Raw genomic sequence first — 20,735 nt, 5'->3', positions numbered from 1 at the left:
GTGATCTCATGGGTTGTGATCTCATGGGTTGTGAGAAGGATCCCCAAGTTGGGCTCTGCGTTAGGTGGGGAGTCTGCCTAAGATTCTCCCTCTCCCTCTGCTCTACCCCTGCTCGCTCTCTCTCTCCCCCTCAAATAAATAAATAAACTTTGAAAAAAAGTTCTCTCTTCATAGTGGTTTCCTGAGTTTCTATTTAAAATTCTTGGAGAAAACGAAGCTGTGAGGATGCAGAGTACTCATTAAGCCTTTTCTTAATTGCTTCATCATGAGGCAAAATGAAGATGGTTGTGAAGTGATTACTTTATGGTTTTACTCACTATGTGAGGTCTGTGACTCATAAACTCACTTGTATTGGGCTATTTACACCCTCTATGGAGTGACCACATTTACAGACCATTTGGTTTTTTAAAAACAAACAAAACACACCTGACTTAGAAAATGGTGCACAGAAAATATTTCTTAGAAACCACTGAAATTTACAGTAGAATCTGTTTTCAGCAGACATTTTTATAAATTGTTGAATTTCCTTACTAACATGAAGAACCTTTCCGTTTGTTTGGCGCATTATCATTGAAAATATTTCTAACATGGGTCTGAACAAGGGTTGTGTGCAGATTTGGCTAGAGGTCAATTTGTTCTTCTAATTTTTTGTTTTCTGCACTTTGAGGATTTTCTAAAATAAATGTATATTATTTTCATAGTGTGTACAGATTTTTAAAAAAATTATATTATTTGACAGAGCACAAGTAGGCACAGTAGCAGGCAGAGGGAGAAGGAGAAGTAGGCTCCCTCCTGAGTAAGGAGCCTGACAAGGGGCTCAATCCCAGGACCCTGGAATCATTACCTGAGCCGAAGGCAGTTGTTTAACTGAATGAGCCACCCAGGTGCCCCGTGTGTACAGATTTTTATAAAATATTTTAACATGAATTGAATCTGGACATTTTCCTGTCTGTCAGTAGTTTATGGTAAACATAGTTCAATATTCTTGGCCTAACTGGGTCAGAGAATAATATTTTTAACTTTATTTTTTTTAAAGATTTTATTTATTCATTTGACAGATGGAGATCACAAGCAGGCAGAGAGGCAGGCAGAGAGAGAAGGGGAAGCAGGATCCCCAGAGAGCAGAGAGCCCTATGCAGGGCTTGATCCCAGGACCCTGAGATCATGATCTGAACCGAAGGCAGAGGCTTAACCCACTAAGCCACCCAGGCGCCCTTTAACTTTATTTTTTTTTTTTTTTAGGATTTTATTTATTTATTTGACAGAGAGAGATCACAAGTAGGCAGAGAGGCAGGCAGAGAGAGAGAGAGAGGAGGAAACAGGCTCCCTGCTGAGCAGAGAGCCTGATGCGGGACTCGATCCCAGGACCCTGAGATCATGACCTGAGCCGAAGGCAGCGGCTTAACCCACAAGTATACAGTCTTACTGTTTTTCTTCTAATAGCTCTTTGAATTACTCTTTAAAAACTGACTTATGTTGTATCAAATATTTACATTTCTTTTTGAAATTAGGTAATTGGTATAGGATTTAGTAAGAAGTAAGTAAGGTTTCATGTTTGATTTTTGAGCTGTTAATCATTCAACTGTTAATGAACGTGTCTTTATTGGATCACTTCTGACCATGGGGCACTTGGATGGCTCAGTCTGTTAAAGCATCTGACTCTTGATTTCAGCTCAGATCTTGATCTCCAGGTCGTGAGATTGAGCCCGATGTCAGGCTCCACACTGGTCATGGAGCCTGCTTAAGATTCTTTCTCTCTCTCCCTCTGCCCCAATCCTGGCTCTTAAAAAAAAAATCTGTTCTGACCAGTGTACAGGCCAGAGAAAGGAAGAACATCTTCATAGAAAAATAATTACCCTTACTCACTGATTCATAATTTAGATTTAGAGTTAAAAGCTATTTTTCTTAGAATTACAGAGTTGAAAGGGACTTCAAGACACTTGTCCATCCCCCTCATTTTACATATGAGGAGACCAAGACACAGAGAGAGATTTCAAAGTCTCATGGCTCATACAGGCTGAAATCTTATTTTGTGCACTGGAATTTTTCAGGTTTTCCACAGCCCTTTACCTAGACTCTAAAAGGATATATTTGTCCTAATTACAAAGACTGTTTGGAAATTGCATTCATTTAAAAAATAACTGAATGGGAGAAACTTTCTGGAAAACAAATGGATAATATGTGCCATGTTCCTTAAAAATTTGTTTATTCCCTTTGACTAGTAATTTCACCTTTAAGAACTTCTCTCATGGGGCGCCAGGGTGGCTGAGTGGGTTAAAGCCTCTGCTTTCGGCTCAGGTCATGGTCCCAGGGTCCTGGGATCAAGCCCCGCCGGCATTAGACTCTCTGCTCAGCAGGGAGCCTGCTTCCCTCTCTCTCTGCCTGCCTCTCTGCCTTACTTGTGATCTCTGTAGGTCAAATAAATAAAATCTTTAAAGAAAAAAAAAAAACCTCTCAAGAAAATAATTTACTTTGGACAAAGGTTTATGTGTAAGGATGTTTATCACAGCATTGTTCTTATTTTTTTCCAAAGATTTTATTTATTTATTTGACAGAGAGAGACACAGTGAGAGAGGGAACACAAGCAGGGGGAGTGGGAGAAAGAGAAGCACACTTCCCATCAGGCAGGGAGTCTGTTGCGGGGCTTGATCCCAGGACCCTGGGATCATGACCTGAGCCAAAGGCAGACACTTAACAGCTGAGCCACCCTGACTTCCCACACAGCATTGTTTTTAATTGGAAGAAAATGGAAAAACTTGTTCAACCATAAATGAATGCTTAACTGGCTGGGATATTATGTGGCCCATTAAAAATCTCATTATTAAAGTGTATTTAATGAGCTTGGAAAATGCTCTTGATATTTGTTAAGGTAAAAAAATAATGACGCAAAAACCAAAAAAAGAAATTGGTCCCAATTTTCCTAAGTACTTATAGGCTTAGAAAAAAACAATATATAAGCTAATATGTAAAATACACATATATGGAGAATTTACTCATTTTTTTTCTTTTTAGTATTTTTCAAATATTCCTCAGTTGTCATGAATGATAATTATAATGAGAAAAATATGAACATCACATTTAAAATATATTAAAAATATATATTTATATATATATAAAATAATCATAAACCTAAAATGTGACCATCATAGAAGAAAGAACACTGCAATAGTTGTAAAATACTGAGTTCACAGGGGAATTCTGCCTCTGTAAAGAAAGCTCTGGCTTTAGCTAGTGTTCACATTTGTTTAAGCCTTAGCTTCTCTCTCTATAAGGAGGAGACTGAATCAGCCAATCTTCCTTCCAGATCTAAAATTTGATTTAGTATATTAGTTTTCTTTTTCATAGGGAAGAAGCTCATGGGTCATAATAAATAATATATTATAATAAAACTAATTTATTAATCTTTTTTATGGCATTCACACTAACCACCACTGTTCATTCACCTTTGGACCTGGTGCTCTTTTTTACAGATTGCTACTGAAGCAATCGAAAACTTTCGAACTGTTGTTTCTTTGACCCAGGAACAGAAGTTTGAATACATGTATGCACAGAGTTTGCAAGTCCCATACAGGTAATAACCACTGAAGAGTGGCAGGGGAATGTGGGGGGGGGGGTATTTTGGTTTTAGAAAGATTACTTTGGCCAGAAGGTAGGGAACAAGTGGAGAAGTCACTAGAAGGGAACCAGCTGGGAAGCACTTGTAATTATTCAGGAGATAAATCACAAGACCCTGATCTCTCAGAAGTAGATCCTGTAACAGTGGGTAACTGACGGGAAGCAGAGGGGGAGAACAGATAGAGAATAACTCTCTGATATCAGGTTTAGGTAATGACCCTATTATTTGCTCTCAGTGGGGATGAGTTCTCTATAGAACATGAAATTTGATGTATCTGTGGGACCTGGGTAGAAGGGGTGATGCTTCCTGAATATGGTATTTCCTTTAATGCACTTATCCAGTGACGGTTCTAAACAGTCAGCCCAACCTCTCTGAGTCTCTTACATAGTAAAAAGAGAGAGTTGGACTTGATTGATGGGTTTTCAAACTTTTTTTTTTAAATAAGTCTTTTTTTCTGAAGAACTTTTCATTTGAACTCCCAGTATATGAGACAGATGGAAATGGAGTTGACCTGGTTGAGGCCAAGGTAGGAGGCCCACAGGGCTGCCCGTTCACCAGCCTGTGCTTACCTCCACATCACCTGGGTCACAGGGCTCAGAAAATCCACCAACATTTATGCCATTGTGTTGCCTTCTCTTACTCCCCCAGAGAGTTCAGGGCTTCCTCTTTTCTTCCCCTAACATGTTTTTTATAGGGTAGCTTCATTGCATGTTTTTTATATGGTACCTTCATTGCATAATCAAATCAACAGTCAACTTGACTGGTGGGTCCCCAAGGGCAAGAATATGACTGAATACAAGAATAGCTTGTAGGTATTGGGTAAATGCGTGTTGAACAAATGTTGACTCTAGAGTGCATATATTTTGTACATCCAAAAGTGGAGGGAGAGGGAAGTAACTTCCATTTATGAATCCCTAACAGAACCTTCATGTTTTCCTTGGCTTATTTTAACTTTACCTCAACACTTTCAGGTATAGCTAATCCTCCATTAGGCAGTTTCCTAAAATTTCACAAGTAGAAAAGTGAGCACCAATCTTACCTTTTTGGAAACTGAACCCATTTTTATCTGCCATGCCCCGTGGCTGATCTAGCAAAGGTAATGTTTTAAGGACTGAGCAATGAAAGTCAAGTTAGCTTCATAACATCTTCTTTTCAGAAACTCTTTGAAGAAAGCACACATCTTCGGGATCTCATTTTCCGTCACCCAGGCAATGATGTATTTTTCCTACGCTGGCTGTTTCCGGTTTGGTGCCTACCTGGTGGCCAACGGGTTCATGAAGTTTCCGGATGTTCTGTTGTAAGTATCGGGTTAATATTGGCAATTGAACTCTAGAAATATAACTGAGGTAAACATACAACTTCATGCCTAGATAGAAAACCTTACTGGGAAGCTTCATGAAGAGATCCTGGTGATTCAGAAGGTGAAATCTTGCCCAAGTCTCTGTGTATTATCACAGAAGTACCCCCATTTCTTTTGTGGAATCAATGACTGTCCCTTCCCCAGTGCTGACTCATACATTGGCCTTTCTGAATCTGTGGCTCAGTGGGGGTAGTGATTCAATGAGGGGTTCCCAGGAGGTTTTGGCATTTGGGAAGAAGCCTAACCCTGAACAAAGGGTTTGGATCCTTTTAACGAAATTTCTGAACAGGGAAACTAAAGAGCAAGTGTGGGACACTGAGCTCTTCAAGCCCTGGGAGTTTCTAGAATACATTTGCTTTCCTTGACACAAGAAGAGCTGAAGGTAAGAGCTGAAGAAATTAAAAAATGACAAAGGAAAAGCTAGACTGGGATTTGTGCTCCATTGCTATGAAGGCAGAAAATTGTTCCTCCGTCAGGGAAAGACAGACCTGCACTTAATTATTCTTCTGAAATACTCAGATGTGCAGTTGGGTAGTATAATCTTTCTGGGCATCTAGATTTGGTGGTGGGTGAGACTCTGCCCTTTGATAGAATACCATCATTAGTGGTAGGACAGTTTTACATTTAAACCAGAATCATCTAAACCTGGCTTATCTAAGGTTGGAGGTAATGGTTTCATTCTGTTTAGACATTTGCTGTGTATGCATTATGGCTAGCTCAGGATGACCTCAACAGAAGATTTACAATTTCTCCCTAATATCAGTGTCTGACAAATGATATGCAGGAGCTACTTATGACTTGGACCAAAAGACTAAACCAAGCATCATTGTCATTGGGACTAAAATTAGATAATTATTTGATATATTGTTTCGCTTCAAGGTAAGGCATCGAATTGATGGAAGTTGCTGACACATGGGCATTTAGATCAAGAGGATCAATCTTTTGAGTAAAGGAAGGGAGAGACCTGTCTGAAGATTAGTCCATTTGTAAAAGATCTTATAAGAGTAAATAATGACAAGCCGGAGATTAACCATTTGTATAATTTTCTAGAGCCCAGAGGAGATGTGACAGTATTCTTCTGGGCGGGTTCCCAAGTACTGTGTTAGTTCTAAGGCCCATTGTTTTTTTTTTTTTGTTTTTTTGTTTTTTGTTTTTAAAGATTTTATTTATTTATTTGACAGAGACAGACACATTTGACAGAGAGACAGAGAGAGAGAACACAAGCAGGGGGAGTGTGAGAGGCAGAAGCAGGCTTCCCGCCAAGCAGGGAGTCTGATGCAGGGCTTGATCCCAGGACCCTGGGATCATGACCTGAGCCTAAGGCAGATGCTTAACAACTGAGCCACCTAGGTGCCCTCGGGCCCACTGTTTAAAAAGGTGTATGGAAGTAGCCAAATTATGGAAACAGCCCAAGTGTCCCTTGGCCGATGCGTGGATAAAGAAGAAGAGACATGTATATATAATAGAGTATTCCTCAGCCATAAAAAGAAAGAAATCTTGCTTTTTGAATGACAAGGATGGAGCCAGAGTATGATGCTAAGCAAAGAAAAACTCAGAGGAAGACAAACATCATATGATTTCCTGTGGAACTCCACCTGTGGAATTTTAAAAATAAAATAGATGAAAACCGGGGAGTGGGGGGTGGGGGAGGGAGAAGAGACGCAAATCCAGAAACAGACTTAACCACGGAGAACAAAATAGAGGTTAGCTGAGGGGAGGTGGGGTGATGGGTGAAGCAGCCGGTGGGGATTAAGGAGGGCACTTGTGATGAGCACTGGGTATTGTTTGGAAGTGTTGAATCAGTATATTCTACGCTTGAGACTAATAGTACACTGTATGTTAACTACCTGGATTTTAAATAAAAACTTGGAAAGGAAAAAATAATTTAAAAATAAAATACTAAAAAGGCACATGGAGAAATGTGTCCAGAGGAGGGCAACTGGAGTGTCCAGAGGGAAAGGATTTACCAAAGAAGTAAAGGGCCTTTTTGACCATATTCCAGTTAAGGGCTGGATTATGCAAAAGGATTATGCAAAAGTTCTTTTCTTCCATTTGAAAAGAACTTTTTTAACAATAGACTTAATCAAACTTGCTACTTCCTAAAACAAAGGATGGAAGCTTTCTTAGGGGAAGTCGCTCAGGGAACAGAGTACTGGACTTGATATCCTGTAGAGTCCTTCCCAGCTTTAAGCTGCTGTGATTTCCATGCCATAGGTTAAGCATGGGGATTGCATCTTGTGAGCAGCATGAAACCTGTCTCTATAAGGAGCTCACTCTTTGCTGTACAGCTCCCCATGTTTTCTAAGAACCCAAGGTAATTTCAGCACCACTGCCCATATCTGTTATTTTTGTTAATAGCTGACTCCCAATGTTACATTAGTTTCAGGAGTGCAGCATGATGATTCAGCTTCTCTATACATTATGCTGTGCTCACCGCTAGTTCAACTACCATCCCTTACCATACAAGGCTATTACAATATCATTGAACTGGATTCCCGATGCTGTACCTTTTATTCCCGTGACTTACTCATTCCCTAACTGGAAGCCTGTCTCTCCCACTCCCCTTCACCCATTTTGCTCCCCACCCCCCACTGCCTCTCTGGCAACCATCAGTTTGTTCTCTGATTTCTAGGTCTGATTGTGCTCTTTATTTATCCATTCGTATTTTTAGATTCCACGTGAGGGAAATCATATGGCACTTGTCTTTTTCAATCTTCTTCCACTTAGTTGAATATCCTCTCGGTCTGTCCACGTTGTCTCTAATGCCTACACCCGTTATTGATTGCCACAGTCACACTGCTTACCAACCAGCCGCTAAGCCCCAGTGAGTGACATGGAATAATAAGCATTCGTATTTGCGCTCAAGTCTGTGGGTCAGCTGGGCGGTTCTCCTGAGCCGGGGTAGACAGCAGATCTCAGCTTGTCTCATCCATGCGTGCAGAAGACTACAAGCTAGTTGGCTGGAGCCCACACAGCTTGCCTCCATCTGTGCCTTGTCCTCTAGCAGGCTAGCTGGGCTTGTGGTCGTGCCAGAGAGAGAAGGTACACCAAGCCCCCTGAGTCATAGGCTTAGAACTGGCAACAGTCATTTCCACCACATCCTGTTGGCCAAAGCAAGTCATAGGCCAACTTGGATTCAAAGGCTAGGAAAATGAATTCCTGTTCTTAAATGGAGGAGCTGCCAAGTCACATTACTAGAAGGCGAGGTGAGAGAAACAGATGAAAAATGGGGCTATTTTACGGTGTATTACGCTGACATGAACTATATGAGGAGAAGAGTCTGTTGGTTTTATTTTTTAACTTCTGTCTTTCACTGTTTGCGGCAATGCTCTGTGGTTGAAGAACGGTAAGCTGTCTAGCATTATAACCCAAACTCTGCGCATGCTTCGTCTGTGTTTTTGCAGGGTCTTCTCAGCTATTGTCTTTGGTGCCATGGCAGTGGGGCAGGTCAGTTCGTTTGCTCCTGACTATGCCAAAGCCAAAGTATCAGCAGCCCACGTCATCATGATCATTGAAAAAACCCCTCTGATTGACAGCTACAGCACAGGAGGCCTCCAGCCGGTGAGTCTGATGTTTTGATGGTAAGACAGATTCCTAACTGATGAGTGGAAGTATTCTAAGAGGAAATTTAATAAAATCTGTGGGTTTTTTTTTTTTAATTTGCTGGGAATAAAAAGAAACTGCCTAGATCATGAGGTCATTTTAGTAAATGCTAATCATTTATGTTAACATCCAGTACTTTTGTGTAACAAGGCTACAAGGAGATAGACAGACTGCCCAATTTATAAGCAAATCCTGTTTACCAGGTTTTATTATATGTAGATTAATGTATTGTTTGTTTGTTTGTTTTTTAAAGATTTTATTTATTTATTTGACAGACAGAGATCACAAGTAGGCAGAGAGACAGGCAGAGAGCCTGAGAGCCTGAGCAGAGAGCCTGATATGGGGCTCAAACCCAGGACCCTGGGATCATGACCGGAACCAAAGGCAGAGGCTTTAACCCACTGAGCCACCCAGGCGCCCTATAGGTTAATGTATTCTTGGGGAACATGTCTGAGTTAGCATATTTGTGTTGCATTAACAATCCCTGCTATAAAACCCCTGACTCTTTTTTATCTTATTGATTGCATTCTGGGAGTAACAGCTGCAGCGTCACTGTAATACAAGTTCACTGTCTTTGGACACCTGGTGTTAGAGGGGGTTCTCTGTACTGTGAGTTTTCAGGATTGCCATAAGCACCTTTATTGTCACTGTTCTGATTTTAGAATACGTTGGAAGGAAACGTGACATTTAATGAAGTCGTGTTCAACTACCCCACTCGACCAGACATCCCCGTGCTGCAGGGGCTGAGCCTCGAGGTGAAGAAGGGCCAGACGCTGGCGCTGGTGGGCAGCAGCGGCTGTGGGAAGAGCACGGTGGTCCAGCTGCTTGAGCGGTTCTATGACCCCTTGGCTGGTACAGTGGTGAGCACACTTTCTTTCTCACCTCCTCACTTCAACTTTTTTATCATCTAAATGCCTGCATGTATGTAACTCTTGACTATAAGCCACAGTTTTTCCAACCCTTGAACAACAGTCTCCCTGAAAGTCTTACATTCTACATATGGGCTCCAAGCTGTGTCTGCTTTCCCAGGCTGCTTCTCCGGGCGCTCTCTCCAACGGCCCCACCACTCTCCTTCATGAGTGGCCTTTTTTATCACCCTCCCCCTTCCCCTAGCTAGGCTTCCGCTTACATGAGAAGAGCTAGCAAAGAACTTAAGTAGCCGGAAAGATAGAGGAGGGGGAGAGGTGCCAAGAGAGACAGTAAGATGGGAACCAAGGATGGGGTATGTTTCAAGAAGGAGAAAGTAGAGTCCGCAATGACAGATCCTGGGGACAGGTAGGACGAGGAAGACTGAAAAGACATGATAGGATTTGATAATGAATGGACTACTTGTGACATTTTTAAGTGTTCTTGGCGAATGGGGGTTGTGGTGGGAACCCATTTAGCTTGGCTGAGGCACAGTAAGAAGAGGAGGTGGAGACTGAGTGCAGACTATCTAGAAGATCAAAGGTCAAAGAAAGACAATTAAAACAGCAGTGTGAGCAGGAAGGCAGAGTCCAGGGAGACGGTCAGGATGGGGAAAGCTGGAACATTTTTATGGCTGAGGATGAGATAAAATCATTGAGAGGGTATTGAAACACGTTCTAAGGAAAAAAAGAAAAGTGAGATCAACAACTTGAGGGACCAGATAAAGGATATAGAGGGATCCCCTTTTTCTCATGAACTAAAAGAATAAATGAAGGGTCGCATTTATTCATTCAACATTCAACAAACGTTTACTGAGTGCTTGTCAGACGCTATCTTAGGTCCTGAGGATGAGCTAGGAGTCATAAAGGGAGTGGCGAAGTTTTAAATGACTACAAGAGAGAATAGGAAAGAATTAAATTAGGAAGGAATAGAAGAAATTTTTATCATGTGAGTATTAATTATTGGTTGTACTCAGAGGTGCTATTAAAAATATTTAACAGTAAGGGCATCCAGGTAGCTGAGCTGGTTAAGCGTCCCAACTCTTGATTTTGGTGCAGGTCATGATCTCAAGGTCATGAGATCAAGCCCTACATCAGGTTCCATGCTGGGTGGGGAATCGACTTAAGATTCTCTCTCTCTCTCCTTTCTCCACCCTTCCCTTTCTTAAAAAACAAACAAACAAATGAACAACAAAAAAAAACTACTAGAATTTCATGGGCACTGACCAAACAGAATGGATACCTGTTCCGTATAGTCTTATTGGTGCCTCAGCTCCGCATGGACCCCACTTGCATTAAGGACGGTCATGAAAGTAGAGGTTTCAGCCTGTAGTCCAGGGCCCTTTTTAAATTCAGTCACACTTAGCCATAAATATTTTTTAAACTGTATTCTACTCAGTCTGTTTCTTAACAGCTACATGAACTTTGTCTCTTATTTTTACTTTCTTGGTTCATATTTTCTGTGGATTCTGATTTTATGCTTCAATTTTGCTATTAAAGTTTGAACAGGGAACTCTAAAGGAAGAGACAAAGGAAGCAATTATAGAAGGAAATGTTAGCTCTTAGACACTGATTATGACCCTTAACAGACGTTGAGTAAGCAGTGTATTAAATATTGAGCTCTAATGAATTATAGGTTATGATGTCTGCACTCAAAGACTTTACCTGAAGAGATGAGACATATACTTCCATGAGCTATATAAAAGAACATAGGTCTAGAGCTGGCTCTTACGGGACCAGTAGAGCTGATTGCCTGAGGTTGAAAGACTGAGCAGTCAAGATGTCATTTGATGCAAGAGACAAAGTGAGGGTTGCTGGAGGGATAGTGGGTGGGGGGAGGGGGTAACTGATGGACATTAAGGAGGGCATGTGATGTAATGAGCACTGGGTATTGTATAAGACTGATGAATCATTGACCTCTACCTCTGAAACCAGTAATACATTATATGTTAATTAATTGAATTTAAATTTTAAAAATAACTTAAAAATATAAAAACCTCAGCAAAAATGAGAAAAATACATTTGAAATGGAAAAAAAAAAAGCCCTGGCTGGTAGGTGATTTGCTCCCAATGTCCATATAGCTGATTTTGGCTGAAATAGCAGACTTAATGAGAGCTGTGATTCTTAAACTTTTAAATTATAATCCATTAAGGGAGAGCAAAAAACAAAACAAAACAAAACAATCTCACGACCACCCCACTGCACTCATAGACACCTCTGTTAGTTTGGCTACTAAAGAGAATCAGCCTAGGCCTTCCAGATTTTGCACAGTGCCTCTCGCTGGTAGAACCACAGTTACTTTCAGAACCAGAAGAGAGTCTGGAAAACAGCCGTTAGCCTTCCACTCCCTTCATATATTTCGGAAAGGCAGAGAAGAATATGGAAATGAATGCCAAGTACACAGGGCAATAACCATCTCAAGACAACACTGAAAACACAAGAAAAACAGCGTGTCCTTGTCTATTGTAGGAACACTGTTATCGGCTCCTGTACATTTGTGCTAGGGCTTTGAAGTCCTGCCAAGTGGTACACAGCAGCCAGAATTCTCGCGGAAGTGTCCTCAAGAAGCATGAACAAATGTGCCAAGTTTTGTTGATGCATATCAATTAGTAACCCTTAATAACCCAGTCTGTAGGTGACTAGTAGTTAGTTCTCCTTGCCATGTAAACATCAACATGGCTCTGGGCATGATTGCCCATAAGAACTGAAGAAGGACGTGACCTTGAGGTCCGGAAGTCCTCATGACCGTCAGTGGGCCTTGAATGATACTTTGAGTCATGGTGACTGGAGCTGTGGTTCTCAGAACAACTGAAGAACACAGCCAGCCTGGCTCATTGCATTCTGTCAGGATCTGGCCTATTAATTTTTACAATTTCCCCAGATGATTCTGATGGCAGCCATCATCTGAGAACCACTTAACTGATAAATTTGAAAGGTGTAGGTTAACCTGTGGAGAGTCTTGAAAAATGAAGCTACGGAGTTGTATAGCGGGGGCATTTCAAGTTTTGTGGGGCCGGCAGGTTGTACTTTTTTTTTTTTTTTAAGATTTTATTCATTTATTTGACAGACAGAGATCACAAGTAGGCAGAGAAGCAGGCAGAGAGAGAGGAGGATGTAGGTTCCCTGCCAAGCAGAGAGCCCAATGTGTGACTCGATCCCAGGACCCTGGGATCATGACCTGAGCCAAGGGCAAAGGCTTTAACCCACTGAGCCACCCCCAGGTTGTACGTTTTTAGGGACTCTACCTAAGAAAGATACAAAATTATGAATGCAAAATTAGGTACAAAAGTGAATATTTACTTCTAATAAAACAAATCACAAAAAAATAGTGAAACCTTAAAGATTCAAATCCTTTTTCTCATTTATTTATTTATTTGAGTGAGAGAGGGCATGTGCACAAGAGGGAGCATGAGTTCGAGGAGTAGGAGAAGGAGAAGCAGACTCGGTGCTGAGCACTGGGAGTACTTGGGGCTCCATCCCTGGACCCCAGGATCATGACCTGAATGGGGGGCAGACGCCTCACTGACTGAGCCCCCCCAGGTGCCGCTCAGGTCCCTTTCCTCTATAGGCTGATACGTAAATACTCACCCAGAAGAGATTCCTGACTGCAGCCTGGCCTCCCTCTCACCCCGAACACAGTTCAGCCCCCAGCAATTACCTGCAATTTGGGACTCTTGAAGCTGAACTTCATTACCCTCACTGTTAAATCGCCTCTGGTCTTAGTCTTCCCCGACCTTTCCTGTCTCCCCTCTCCTAGCACACCCACCATCATCAGAAGCCTGTTATCATGGTCTGGATATTACCGGGTGAGCGCCTGAGCTAACATGGGGGCTTTCTTCTGTGATGGAAGGCAGAGATCATCTTTCAATTATAAGGCACTGTGTTACCAAAACCCACCTTATAGTGTAAAAATTCAGCCCCAGGTTCCATAGTTACTGTGTGATCTTGTGTAAGTCACTTAACTTTGCTCATTTTTTTAATCTGTAAAATGGAGATTAAAACCACACCTACTCCAGGGGTGCCTAGGTGGCTCAGTCAATTGTTGTGTCTGACTCTTGGTTTTGACTCAGGTCAGGATCTCAGGGGCGGTGAGATAGCGCCCCCACCCTCTGCTGTCCCCCCTACCCCGGCTCACTCAGCATGGAATCCACTTGGGTTTTTCTCTCATGCCCCTCCCCCCACTCACCACACACTCACTTTTTCTTTCTAAAATAAATAAATCTTTAAAAAAAAAACCCACAAAAAACAGCTATCTTACTAGGGGTGTTGTGAAGATTAAAAAAGAGAATGCCTGAGTCAAGCTTATCACAGGACCTATAATCCAGTCAGTGCTCAATAATTTATATCTGTAATCATGATTTCAGAGTACATATAGCAGAATACTACATATTTACTTTTTGATTATGCTAATGAAGACAGCAGTACATTTAGCAATCTAAAACAAGATAGTAATTTAACCTGGTTTTACCTTATTATTACCAAAGGATTGAATTTCCTGGTTAAGTTTTATTTAGGTCAGTGTCTCTTGAACAGTGTTTCCCGATCCCCCAAAGTTCCTTGGTCTTCCCTCAGACCATCACCTATGCCTCAGCCAAAGAGCCTCTGCGTTGGTCTCTTTTCCATCTGGGCTTCTAAACATGTTTTCTCTACAGAAAGGATGCTTCAGTTAACACAGGCTTTAAGAATTTTCAATTCCAGTGTATCATGTGGAACTGAGGAGGACCAAGAGTGTTACTGTATTCAGCGTGATAAAGAAACTCATTAAAATTCAGTGGGATCATTGAAATTTGTCTAATGATACTAGTTAAGCAGTGTCTGTTTTCCTGCCAGCAGCATAAGCTTGAAAAAAATTAAGCTACTCCTTTCCTAAAATTGCCATTTCTCAAGTACAGTATTCCATCTCACAAGATCTGCTGTTGTGCCACATTCTTGTATGGTTTTTACTGCCTCTCTCTACCCTCTACTTCCCACTTCACTGTGAGGAAGCCTAGAACATAGATGCTGAAATAGTCTCCATGGCAACTGGGCTGGGTACTAAGAAGGTCATGACTGTGTTTCCTATCCCTACACTTGCCAGCTTCACAAACAGAAGTCATGTTCCTGCAGCAGAGATTGTACCTGCCAGCTATCTCCCAGGGGCACCAGTCAGGCATGAGATCCAGAGAAAAGCCTGAAGCTGATTCACTTGCTTCTCCAGAGGGAATGACTAGCTATCTCACTTGAATACCAGAGTTCTCTTGCAAAGTCGATGTTTGGTGCAGACATATGTGCATCTGAGCAAGGCTCGAAGGAGCACTCCCCAGGCTCCTGCAGGGTAACCCAGGGAGCCAGGTCACTAGAGAAGAGACAGCTTCTGCTTCCCACTCCTTTGGCCCAACACGATAGATGTCTGCTATCATTCCGTCCGCCCAGCCTTCATCCCTCTACTGTAATTTTAATTACAGTGACACGGAGTTACCAGTCTCTGATGGTCTTGGGACACATACCCAGTGCTGAGCACTGTGCTGGGTGGGGTCTACTCAGGATCTTGTGCAGTACCTGGTTCTAGGAGTTTAGGAATTATTATCATAATTCCCATTTTACCCACAAAGAAACACTCAGAGAAATTAATTCATTTTTTCCAAGATCAACAACTACTTAGAGATCCAACAGCCACCTTCCCACACTTCTTTTCCATTTAACTGTTGCACCCCGCTCTTCCAAAACCTGATTCTGAGAAGACTGACCTGCAGACCTGTTGTGTGCTCACAGGAGTTACTGATTTCCAGTCTAATCTCGGCTACTTTTCTTATGAAAAAACCGATACGTAAGAATAAGGGTGCCAACAAATTTTGTGGTATAAAACAGCATAAACTTAGTATCTCACAAATTCTGGAAGCAGATGTCTAGAATGGATTTCAGCAAGCTAACATCAAAGTGTCACCGGGATGGCGTTCCTTCTGCAGGCTCTAGGGGACCGTTTTCTTCTTCTAGCTCCTGGCCTCTCCCTCAGTCTTCAAAGCCAACAATGACTAATTGAGTCTTGGTCTTATTGCCCCACTCTGATACTGTCCTGCCTCCCTCTTGAATAGTGAAGGGCGCTCATGATTACATCGGGCCCACTGGATCATCCAAGATCATCTTTTTATTTTGAGATCAGCTGATGAGCAACCTTGTACCTTAATTCCCTTTGCCATGGCATGTAACATTCAGAGGTTTCGTGGATTAGACTCTGGGTATCTTGGGAGTGGGGGGATTATCCTGCTTATCACATGCATATGAGAACCCAGAGTTCAAACAGAAGGAACGTGACAGTTCATCAGAGTGTAAAACTGTGACCTAGTTCAGTTAACTTTGACAGTCCAAACGCAAAAGCAGCAAAAGTGTCCCACAGTAACTTGGCAATTTTAGTGTATGAGATAAGGATACCGATTTTGCTAAATTAAAAATGTGCCGGTCCTGAAGTTACCTATGAACGCTCATTTTCAGCTGATTGACGGCGAGGAGATAAAGAACCTGAACGTCCAGTGGCTCCGAGCCCACCTGGGCATTGTGTCCCAGGAGCCCATCCTGTTCGACTGCAGCATCGCGGAGAACATCGCCTACGGAGACAACAGCCGGGTCGTGTCACAGGAAGAGATCGTGCAGGCAGCCAAGGAGGCCAACATACACCCCTTCATCGAGACACTCCCTGATGTAAGTCTTTCTCCAAAATAGGAGCCTATGGCAGCCTCCCTGGCCTGCACTTGGATTTCTAAAGGGCTGGTTTTCCAAAGGTGAAGAGAAGGGAGCAACCAAAATACACACCTGTATACAATGTCTTGCCACACTTCCTATCCCCATTTGATACTGTTTGCCTGATCACCCGGCTGGCTTCCCTGGTGAGCAAGCCTGACCGAGAAGGACATATATGGAGGAAGCCTTTCCCTCCGAGTCTCAGTACAGCACCCACAGAAGCAGGCACAGCCCCTCTGCCCCCATTTCTTTCCCAACCTTCCTTCTGCTTCCTTGCTGCTCTCCCCCAAGCTGCAAACCTACCTCTGGGGAGTCAGGCAGGCTGGGGAACTGAACCCAGGTCAGAAAGAAGGCTCTCCCTGAATAGAGCTGAGCCCTTGGTGTGACTGTGTTACTATGTAATCTCTCATCATTGCACATTTCATGGCCCCCAGGCTCTGCTTAGAGGGCTGATTCTTGCAATCTTCCATGGGGCTCCCGAGCTGTTTGTTACCCATGGATGCCCTCTGAATTCTTCCTGGGAAGTTACATAAAAGGAATCTCTTGCCCTCTCTTAAGCCCCTTAAGTTAGGTACTGCATTTTGAAGTCACTTTGACCTGACTTGTCTGTACCCACCCCATTATCACTAGTTTCTTTATCATGAGGAAGCACCCCTCAAAAATAAAGCTCAGTAGCCTCAAACCAGTGGGGAAGGCAGTTTCCTTATGGGGAAAGACGGCAATACCAGCTCTTTCCCAGACTTCCTTTTCTTGAGGCTCTTCCTGTGATATCTGCTGCCCCCACATCATAGGCCCCCCTGGGGGAGGAATTGTCCCTCTCCCCTTCTTTTAAGCTTCATGCCCCACTATGGATGATCAGTCTTTCCCAAGGCTAGAAAACTTGAAAGATACAGCTTTAATCCCCTTTATTGGTTACTGTCTTCCTTCAGAGCCACAGCCCTGCCTTACCTGCTACAGCAGGATCATAGGGTCTCAGTGCAGCCTGGAAACCCCTGCCCTCACATGGGACACACAGCACTCCTGCCTCCTGAGGCGCCCTCGGTTCTGGGGTCCTTGGACTCCACCCGCTGGGGGAGATCTCAGTCTGACAGCCCTTGGACTAGGGCAACCAGACACAGCCAATAAAAATAGGCAATCCTACATAGAACATGAATTTTTTTTTAAATATTGTATTTATTTGACAGAGAGAGACAGATCACAAGTAGGCAGAGAGGCAGGCATAGAGAGAGGGGGAAGCAGGCTCCCTGCTGAGCAGAGAGCCCGATGTAGGGCTTGATGCTAGGACCCCAAGATCATGACCTGAACTGAAGGCAGAGGCTTAACCCACTGAGCCACCCAGGTGCCCCACAGAACATGGATTTTTAATTGAAACTCTGGGGGTCAGAATCAGAGCCCAGGATTTGACTAAAATTCCAGCCTAGCAAGGAGCTGAAAATTATGATAGTATTGTCTTCTAGGTTACACATGCTGTCACATCTTGTTCCTGCTCTCTCCTACATGTCCTTTTAACTCCTGTCACTATCATTCTATTGAGTAGTTATTGACAGTTATCTACTGTGGGACACAATATGTGAAGAACTTTGGGAGAACTCTGAAGTCACAAAAATTAAACCAGGATATTTATGTTAGCTTTAAGGTTAGATATCAAGATGGAATTCCTTAGCATCCATTAAGATTTTTGAAGTGTTTTGAGATTTATAAAAACAGATACCGGAAGGTTAGCTAGCATCCCAAGAAATGGCTTCCCTTCCTGACTTCAATGCAGAGAGCACCACCTGCTGGTTGTAAGTAAAATGAGTTTTATTTATTGCTTAGCCCATTTTAAGTCAGATTTCCTTCCTTGAACCAAACTTTGCCCCGAATATAACGAAACCAGAAGACTAGAAGAGACTAACATTGTAACAGTATTCTTTCTCATAAAGATATTGATTTGTTTACACTAAAACATAGCTTCTCAGACCTAAATGTCTATTTTCTTTTTTTTTAAATTGTTTTTAAAGATTTTTATTTATTTGAGAGAGAGAGAGAGAGACAGCACATGTGATAGTGGGAGCAGGAGCAGAGGGAAAGGAAGAAGCAGACTCCCCCCTGAACAGGTAGCTTGGGGCAGGGCTCCATCCCAGGACGCCAGGATCATAACTGAGCTGAAGGCAGAGGCTTAACCCACTGAGCCACCCAGGTGCCCCCCACATGTCTATTTTCAAGAAGAGAGATCAAATCTGCCATTGAGAGCTGCATTTTTGGTGTATAATCCTCTGTGAGCCCATTCTTAGCTTATGAACCGAAACATTTTTGTGTGTTTATGGAAGCGGTTATCCTATTATCTGTGGACAAACTCTTTTTTAGGAATGTTAGTTCTGTGTCTCCTAATAACAAAATCCTCTTCACAGAAATACAACACCAGAGTAGGAGACAAAGGAACCCAGCTCTCTGGAGGCCAGAAGCAGCGCATTGCCATAGCTCGCGCCCTTGTTCGGCAGCCTCACATTTTGCTTCTGGACGAAGCTACGTCAGCTCTGGATACAGAAAGTGAAAAGGTACACATTTATTTATTTATTTGTTTATTTTTAAAGATTTTATTTATTTGACAGAGACAGACAGCAAGAGAGGGCACACAAGCAGGGGGAGTGGGAGAGGGAGAACAGGCTTCCCACGGAACAGGGAGAGCCCTTGGTGGGGCTTGATCCCCGGACTCTGGGATCAGGACCTGAGGCGAAGGCTGATACTTAATGAGGGAGCCACCAGGTGCCCCGAAAAGGTACGAATTAAAATTGGATTCATTACCCTTGATCTGGTTGTCTTTAAATGCTTCTGTCTTCCATGGTAGAGAACAAAATTCAGCCAAGCTATGTTGATTGTTACTTACATCAGCTTTCCGCAGAATGTGGATACCTTCTGCTGCTGTGATTCAAGAACCCTAAGACAAAATAGGGGAAATTAGTCTTGTAGCACCCAGGCTCCAAAAAAAAATAACCCTGGATCACTTTGTATTGACCGAAGACGCCGTGTTCAGGGGCCACTTTCCCATTTCCACCAGTGGCATCTCTCCGGCAACTGTATGAAGAAGTGGGTGGTTAATGCAGTATAAAAACTGACTCTACCTTAAGATAAATATTAGTAATCATTTTCAGTTTGAGAAAAAGTTGGCTTTTCAGGTATCTGAAAGACATATTAATTCTGAGACATCCCGATCTTTACTAAAATCCCAAAATTCAAGGAGGCTGTGTTCAGCCTGCACTCGGTCTCCCTGGATTTGCTGTAGAGCTGGACGGACTGGAGGGCCGCGCTGACGGATGTTGTGTGGGTGGGCACACCAGTACATGTTTTCAAATGATGAATGCACAGACCGTATTTATTGTTATAACTCCAAGAATAGATGTCTTCTGCCTCAGAACTAATCCAGTCTAGGAATCCCTTATCTTCTGAGATGACACATTCCTTGCTTTATCAATTCTGTGATATTTCACGGATACTGTCATTAAAGAAGCACCTCTTGTTGGAAGATTGTGAGCCTTATGATGGAGAAAGAAAGGAGAGGCCTGTTTTTATCAGAATTAATTTATGTGGTTATTGATCAGGTTGTCCAAGAAGCCCTGGACAAAGCCAGAGAAGGCCGCACCTGCATCGTGATCGCGCACCGTCTGTCCACCATCCAGAACGCAGACTTAATAGTGGTGTTTCAGAACGGCAAGGTCAAGGAGCACGGCACGCATCAACAGCTGCTGGCTCAGAAAGGCATCTACTTTTCCATGGTCAGTGTCCAGGCTGGAGCAAAGCGCTAGTGAACTGTGACCATAGCAGCTGTTAAATACTTTCTAATATTTGTGTAAAACATGGCATTTAATCAAAGTTAAAAAGCAAGCGCTTACTGGAAAAACTCTGTAGAATTATTTGTTTAACATTTCCTACCGCAACCAAAGATCATTCCACCAAGTTCAGAGTCTGCAGACTTTAAGATTAAAGGAACCAGAAGACACTTTATCAAATGGACGGAAATACTGGTATTAATTGCATTCTAAAACTTATAGAATAATTCAAAGTAGATTTTGTTAATAAATTGTATAGTTTTTGTTTATTTGTAACTGACTGCCTTGCTGAAAGATGAAAGTGGCAAAAAGTACTGAATGTTTGCATCAAGTGCTATAATAAAGCTAAACTTTTATATGACCAGAATCATCTTGTCTAAAATGCTTGTAAATACATCATCTCCCAGTTGGAATAATAAAGATTATTTCTGCATTTAAAGAATAAAAAGACTGCTTTTAAAACTTCCATTAATTTTTGTGAGAATGGTTGAGGAGTGTAAATAATTCCCATTGTATATGTCTTTTCACAGTGGGTCCTATGGAACCACCAGTCTTCATTCTTTGTGGACGTGATCCTGCTGGTTCTTGTGTTTTCACATTATCATGGCTCTCAAACCAACCCCACACATCAGTACAGAATTCTAGGGGCTGGGGTGAGGCTCAGGATGTGAAGTTATGAAGTGTATACTCTGATGTACTATAAATATTTTGCCTTGCACTTATAAAGGGC

At 42.4% G+C, this 20,735-nt stretch overlaps 1 protein-coding gene across 1 annotated transcript in view; it reads left to right on the top strand.

Annotated features, from left to right (window-relative positions):
* Positions 1–20,471, top strand: part of ABCB1 (ATP binding cassette subfamily B member 1) — a 105,506-nt gene extending 85,035 nt beyond the window's left edge. The window contains exons 22-28 of the mRNA XM_045089761.1: positions 3,471–3,571; positions 4,773–4,913; positions 8,381–8,537; positions 9,242–9,439; positions 15,954–16,160; positions 18,590–18,736; positions 19,778–20,471. Of these exons, the coding sequence (XP_044945696.1) occupies positions 3,471–3,571; positions 4,773–4,913; positions 8,381–8,537; positions 9,242–9,439; positions 15,954–16,160; positions 18,590–18,736; positions 19,778–19,981 (1,155 nt within the window). The 3' untranslated portion in view covers positions 19,982–20,471. The remainder of the gene's footprint in view (positions 1–3,470; positions 3,572–4,772; positions 4,914–8,380; positions 8,538–9,241; positions 9,440–15,953; positions 16,161–18,589; positions 18,737–19,777) is intronic.
* The last annotated feature ends 264 nt before the right edge of the window (positions 20,472–20,735 follow it).

Source organism: Mustela putorius, unplaced genomic scaffold, assembly GCF_011764305.1.
Source record: "Mustela putorius furo isolate JIRA1106 unplaced genomic scaffold, ASM1176430v1.1 tig00003845_pilon_pilon_pilon, whole genome shotgun sequence".
Classification (NCBI taxonomy): domain Eukaryota; kingdom Metazoa; phylum Chordata; class Mammalia; order Carnivora; family Mustelidae; genus Mustela; species Mustela putorius.
The sequence above is the reverse complement of the archived record's forward strand: the minus strand, read 5'-3'. Positions and strand labels throughout refer to the sequence as shown.